The sequence below is a fragment of the Barbus barbus genome (assembly GCF_936440315.1).
Source record: "Barbus barbus genome assembly, chromosome: 34".
Taxonomy (NCBI): Eukaryota; Metazoa; Chordata; class Actinopteri; order Cypriniformes; family Cyprinidae; genus Barbus; species Barbus barbus.
In genome coordinates this window covers 7,686,462-7,693,337 of record NC_136762.1, presented here as the reverse complement: position 1 = coordinate 7,693,337, position 6,876 = coordinate 7,686,462, and the positions used below count along the sequence as shown (strand labels likewise).

Here is a 6,876-nt window from a genome sequence, read left to right as displayed (position 1 = left end):
GTAGAGCACAACCTGTAGAAGACAATACTAAAATCAACAGTTTTACTTGACCTACACAACTAAATGCATCAAAATTGACAGCAAAGACTTGGACAAAAGGACCTGCAGGACAAAGGCCGAGCGCATTGATGATTTCTGTGCTCTTCTCACTAATGCGTCGCTGGGTTTAAACGGAGGGAATTCAGATTTCAGAATTTAGATTCAGATTTTTCAGTGTTGGGTAAGAAAAGTGATACTATTTAGATGTTAAGAGAAGGTTTTCCATCTTTTTCTTCTGTATGCATGTATGTGTGCATGTGTATATATATTAATCTTATGTAATATTCAAATTTTCTGAGACACTGAATTTTGGGTTTTCATTATCTGTAAGCCATAATCATCAAAATTTCAAGAAATAAAGGCTTGAAATATTTCACTCTGTGTAATGAATCTATATAATATATGGGTTTCACTTTCTGAAATGGGTGACAAAAAATATTGACCTTTTTCATGATATTCTAATATGTTGAGATGTACCTGTATTAGGTAAGCAACCATTTTAACAATAAAGGTGTAGTTGTTGAGAAGTTTTTTTTTTTGGTAACTAATAAGAACGACACCCCTTTGTGTGTATTTTTATTATTGACAGTTGTGCTACAGTATAAACAGACATGATTTCTTTCTCATTACATTAGTCAGAGATGCTACAAACATTGCTGTTCCTCTTGACTGCGTTCAAATAATAGACTGTTTTAATTTCTGTATTTTAACTCATCAAGTGCCTTATCTTCTATGACATTTACAGTTATTTATTACTTATTCTGTTTTTCCAGGTTCAGAAATATTACTTGGTGTAAAAAGTGAAAACAAAATAATAATGAAATGAATGTAAAAATATTTTCCCTTTGATTTGAGTCATTGGTATTATGAAATTGTGTGTTTGTATTAGTGCTGTCAAATGATTAATCGCATCCGAAATTAAAGTTTTTGTTGTGGGTGTACTGTGTATATTTATTAAAGACACACACACGCTGTATATATTTTGAAATTATTTACATGTATATATTTATATTCATATCATTTATATTATATATAAATATATTTAATATATAAACATTACATATTTTTTTCTTAAATACATACATGCATGTGTTTGTATTTATATATACAAAATAAATATACACACATATATTATATGAACAAAAACTGTTATTTTGGATGCGATTATAAAGTGATTTAGTGATTCGATCAACAAATTACAGCTGACATAAAGCTCTTTGTTGAGTTTACATGTCAAGTTGCTTATTGACGAGTTAAAAAATATCTTAAAGTCATCTCTTATGTTAAGACTTTAATTTTAATTAAATAAAAGTTGGGATTGTATTCAAAGGTCTTGTGTTTTCTGTTAATAGTTTCAGTTATATATATATATATATATATTTCTTGTCTTAAAATGTACTTTTTTAGAAAGAATTCTCTCAGACCTGCTGGAAAGTTTACTCTGAATTTCTGTCACAGCAACTGTGGCTGAAGCAGTGGTGTTTGTTTGTGGCAGAACCACATGATTTTGCAATGTAATAAAAATGTAAATAGTAAAACACTGATCCTTTTCAGTGCTAGAAATGTTTCTGTGTTAGATTAGTGAGTTTACTGTTAAGCATTGGTGGTGTAATCCAAACATTGTGTAATAACATTGCGCAACAATATCTTTACTGATGGTAACGATGAGTAACTGCTGTCACATCAGTTTATTTGAGCTCTTCAAATAGTGGGTAAGCAATCAAAAGCAACATATTACTGTCATATTTGTGCTACAGTATTAACAGACAGTGTTTTCAGTGATTATTTCTGTTTCAGCACATTAGTCTGAGATGCTGCAAACGCTGTTGTTCATCTCGACTGTCATTATAATGACAAACTGTGAGATTTTACGTGAGTGCAGACTTTTTGTCATTTCTTTGTCATTTGAACCAGTACTATTGTTGTCGTCCGTTTTCAATACATTCTTCTCACATTTCTCACCCATGACTATGTTAAAAGCTACTAAAAATACAAATTTGTATTATTTGTAGAAATAATCTCAGAAGTAGCCAAAAGATGGAACATGAACAGAAGCATTCCTTTAGTGTACTGTGACATGATTACCATCTAGATACTTTGCTATTTGTATAAGACATTTCTCATGAGAGTGTTAAGAGCTCTGGACGACGATGCAAAATATACACATTATTGCATTTTTTTGTTGATATAGTTGTATAGTTAAAACACATTAAACATTGCAGAAGACAAATAATTAAGCTTGCGTGTCAGTCTGTCTGATCTTTTGATTTGATTTTGGTTTTCAGTCCCTGATGACTTCTCCATCGAAGTTGAAAACAACATCACTGAAGAGGCTGGTTTGTGCATCAGAGTGTTCTGTGTTTTCACTGTCCCTCAAAGTGTCTCAGATCCCATTAAGAGAACCTGGTTTAAAGGAGATCCACAAAACTCATCTGTTGAAGTTCCTATTTTTTCCAGAAATATTGGATTTGCTCACAATGAGAGAGAGTGCAGCTTTTTGCTAAACCAATTGGTTCAGGGCAAATCTGATGGGGACTACAGATTAAAACTCGAGTGGGGAGAAAGAAATATGTATATCTTTCCTCAGACAGTAAATATTACTGTTAAAGGTGTGTATTTGTTGATATACTTTTTGACAGAGAAACATACAAATCCAAATTAATTTATAGAATAAATTGTTTTCAGAGCTTACCCAGAAACCAACAATAAACGTCCCACTGCTCACAGCGGGAGAGAAGGCCGAGATATCCTGCAAAATTCCAGGGGATTGCCCACAACCCTTAGCACATATTGTGTGGACAGGGATTAGGCTTAAAACAAAAACTAGACTAAAAAGTTGTGGAGTGCCTGGCTGGCAAAAGGAGTTTTCTATAATGACTTTATATCCTAAACCTGAACATCACAATACTGAGCTCACCTGCACAGTGACACTTCAACGACGTTTTCGGACTGAAAGTACTGTCATCCTCAAAGTAAGACGTATGTATCATTTCAGTTATACCACATCATAAATTCTAATTTGAAGTAAGGCAATAAACACCATATTTTAAATAAACACATCATAATTTGTATTTAGATTCCCCAATAATCCTGAACAGCTCCAGTTGTTTCGTGTGGGGTGATGAACTGAGCTGCATGTGTGTCAGCAGTGGTGTGCCGTTACCCCAGATATCCTGGCCAATATTGAACGGTACCACTAAACACTGCAGCGCTGTTTCAACAGAGAACATCATCAGCATTAGCAACATCTCCATTCCTGGTTTTAGTAAAGTCAATGCTACCGTTGAATGTGTCAGTGAGAATCTCATTGGTACGACAAAGATGGAAATCCAAGTGCACAATCATGGTGAAAAACCCCAAGGTAAGCAGGAGGCAATCATCATGTCTATTTTATACAAATCATCCAAAACATTTCCATTCTAAAAATCTTAAGTATTCTCTATTTCCTTTTTGTCATTTTTTAGAAATAAGTTGCAGTTTGTCAACCCCTTGGATATTATTTACCCTTTCATTTGTTCTAATTGTCATCCTTGCATCCTGTTTGATTGTCGTTGTATGGTAAGAACTTTGTAAACTCAAGAAACAGATGTTGGCTGGCCGTTTCTATACAGGTGCATCTCAATAAATTAGAATGTCCTGAAAAAGTTCATTTTTTTATACGCATTTCAAATATTTCAGATATTTCAAAAAGTGAAACTTTCATATATTTTAGATTCATTGCATGTAAAGTAAAACATTTCAAAAGTTTTTGGTTTTAATTTTGATGATTAGAGCTTATAACTCATGAAAGTCAAAAATCAGTATCTCAAAATATTAGAATATTTACATTTGAGTTTCAATTAATGACCATCTCTACAGTATAAATTCTGGGTATCTCTTGTTCCTTGAAACCACAATAATGGGGAACATTGCTGACTTGGCAATGGTCCAGAAGATGAACATTGACGCCCTCCACAAAGAGGGTAAGTCACAGAGGGTCATTACTGAAATGAGTGGCTGTTTACAGAGTGCTCTATCAAAGCATATTAAATGCAAAGTTGACTGAAAGGAAGAATTTGGGTAGGAAAAGGTGCACAAGCAACAGGGATGACCGCAAGCTTGAGAATACTGTCAAGCCAAGCTGATTCAAACACTTGGGAGAGCTTCACAAGGAGTGGACTGAAGCTGGAGTCGGTGCATCAAGAGTCACCACACTCAGATGTCTTCAGGAAAAGGGCTACCAAGCCACTTCTGAACCAGAGACAACATCAGAAGCGTCTTACCTGGGCTGTGGAGAAAAATAACTGGGCTGTTGCTCAGTGGTCCAAAGTCCTCTTTTCAGATGAAAGTAAATTTTGCATTTCATTTGGAAATCAAGGTCCCAGAGTCTGGAGGAAGAGTGGAGAGGCACAGAATCCATGTTGCTTGAAGTCCAGTGTGAAGTTTCCACAGTCAGTGATGATTTGGGCTGCCATGTCATCTGCTGGTGTTGGTCCACTGTGTTTTCTGAAGTCCACAGTCAACGCAGCCATCTACCAGGAAATTATAGAGCACTTCATGCTTCCTTCTGCTGACAAGCTTTATGGAGATGCTGATTTCATTTTCCAGCAGGACTTGGCACCTGCCCTCAGTGCCAAAGGTACCAAAAGCTGGTTCAATGACCATGGTGTTACTGTGCTTGATTGGCCAGCAAACTCGCCTGACCTGAACCCCATAGAGGATCTATGGGGTATTGTCAAGAGGAAGAGGAGAGACACCAGACCGAACAATACAGATGACCTGAAGGCCGCTATCAAAGCAACCTGGGCTTCCATTACACCTGAGCAGTGCCACAAACTGATCACCTCCATGCCACGCCGAATTGAGGCAGTAATTAAAGCAAAAGGAGCCCCTACCAAGTACTGAGTACATATACAGTAAATGAACATACTTTCCAGAAGGCCAACAATTCACTAAAAATGTGTTTTTTATTGGTCTTATGAAGTATTCTAATTTGTTGAGATTGTGAATTGGTGGGTTTTTGTTAAATGTGAGCCTAAATCATCACAATTAAAAGAACCAAAGACTTAAACTACTTCAGTCTGTGTGCACTGAATTGATTTAATACAAGAGTTTCACAATTTGAGTTGAATTACTGAAATAAATGAACTTTTCCACGACATTCTAATTTATTGAGATGCACCTGTAGTTTAAATGTTTGTTAGTCAGCAATTCCACACATTTTACCATTATCATTCTGACAGGAGGAGAAAAAAATATATGAAACCAAAAGATGACGACCATGTCTACATGACTGCAATGAAGAGAGAGGAATCGGTGTACGAGACTATCAAAATGTCTTAGTGATCTGATCAGCACATTACACTTTTTTATTACCTATCTTTTGGTCTCTATTTTTTGCTCATGTTATCTCATGTTATGTAGCTCTATCGTTTCGCTTTAGAAGACGCTTCAACAGGCTCCATATGGATTACCTCTGTGTACATTTTGCGTGGTTTCTGAAGCTTTAAAGTGTTAGTTCACCCAAAAATTAAAATTAGCCCATGATTTACTCACCCTCAAGGCATCCTAGGTGTATATAACTTTATTTTTTCTGACAAATCCAATCGGAGATTAATGTCCTGGCCAGTGGTGGACAAAGTACAGATACGTATACTAAAATATTACTCCAGTAAAAGTCAAAGTACTGCTTTTTAAATTTTACTCGAGTGAAAGTACAAAAGTACTCATTTTTTTATGTACTTAAGTAAAAAAGTACTGATAGATTTATTTTGCAATTTTATGTAGACTACTTAATTAAATTTTATATTAGCACATTTTTATAATCCTACTGCCCAAAATACCTGTAATTTTCCCAAAATGACCACTATATGGAGTCAAGATATATATATTTGTTGTTGATATGGACTACGTTGATAAGAATGATGTAGTGATGTTCACTGTGAAGCTTACACTGCGATGTACCTGAGAGAAAACAGATTTGACCGTCTAATTTTCCCCAGTAAGAAAAAAAGTGTTTTAAAACTTCTTGTTTTGCAGAACGTCAGTTATATATGACATGAGAATTAGGCCTGAAGTTAAGAAGAACATTTTAAGGAAAATATAATTATATTTTCATGATTTTTTTCTTCTCAAACCTTGTCTGTGGTGTAGTTACTGTGTTCTGAACATCACATCCTTTCATTTTACATCAGATGTAATCTATCTAGGTGGCTGAATAAAAATATTTGGACTTTATATCAAAAAATTCACAACTTAGCACCAGCAAGCTTGTTAGCTAGACAGTTAGCATTAGCTAACAATATTTACTTATTTTCAGTATGGTTATGAATAAACATTCATATCTGTCTGCTCGGCTCGATGATCTAAACAATATAAAAATGTGTACTGTTGATAAACAATATAAAAACAGAGGTCACATAGGGCTAAATGCATAGCAATTTAATAAAACTGCTAACTTTACAGCAGCGGGGAATATGAACGTGCATGAGTTATTTTATTTAATCTGTGTTATTTTAATGTTTTGTTATTTGACCTAAAACATAGAGACACTGACATTGATCTGTGTGCATTCAAGCATTTCAGTGGGCTTAAATAGATCACCCTTTATCGCAGATTTAGTTCACAAACAACTGACAGTTTTGACTTAAATATGATTTTCAGTTACAATAATTAATCCTAAAATTCGACATTAGTAACTTACTTTTAGCAGCATCAGTTGCGCGTGCGGACGCTCACAAGATCTCCAGTGTTTACTTGTGAGTTCAGCTCACTGGAGACTCGCTCTAAACGGATCATTTGAATCAGTGAGTTGAGCTCACTGGAGACTCGCTCTAAACGGATCATTTGAATCAGTGA

At 35.0% G+C, this 6,876-nt stretch overlaps 1 protein-coding gene across 1 annotated transcript; it reads left to right on the top strand.

Moving 5' to 3' along the window:
* The first annotated feature begins 1,716 nt into the window (after nucleotides 1-1,716).
* On the top strand, nucleotides 1,717-5,854 carry LOC306854276 (sialic acid-binding Ig-like lectin 7). Its single transcript, XM_079392154.1, has 7 exons — nucleotides 1,717-1,751; nucleotides 1,837-1,911; nucleotides 2,325-2,648; nucleotides 2,725-3,018; nucleotides 3,116-3,400; nucleotides 3,504-3,597; nucleotides 5,262-5,854. Exons 2-7 carry the CDS (start codon nucleotides 1,851-1,853, stop codon nucleotides 5,359-5,361), a joined length of 1,158 nt encoding a protein of 385 aa, XP_079248280.1. The 5' UTR covers nucleotides 1,717-1,751; nucleotides 1,837-1,850; the 3' UTR covers nucleotides 5,362-5,854.
* The last annotated feature ends 1,022 nt before the right edge of the window (nucleotides 5,855-6,876 follow it).

Excerpts from the sequence above, each read along its gene's own strand:
- LOC306854276 (XM_079392154.1), top strand. The coding sequence starts at position 1,851 with ATGCTGCAAACGCTGTTGTTCATCTCGACTGTCATTATAATGACAAAC. Across the intron at positions 1,912-2,324 it reads GACAAACTGTGAGATTTTAC|TCCCTGATGACTTCTCCATC; the intron begins GTGAGTGCAGAC and ends TTTGGTTTTCAG. Across the intron at positions 3,401-3,503 it reads TCATGGTGAAAAACCCCAAG|AAATAAGTTGCAGTTTGTCA; the intron begins GTAAGCAGGAGG and ends GTCATTTTTTAG.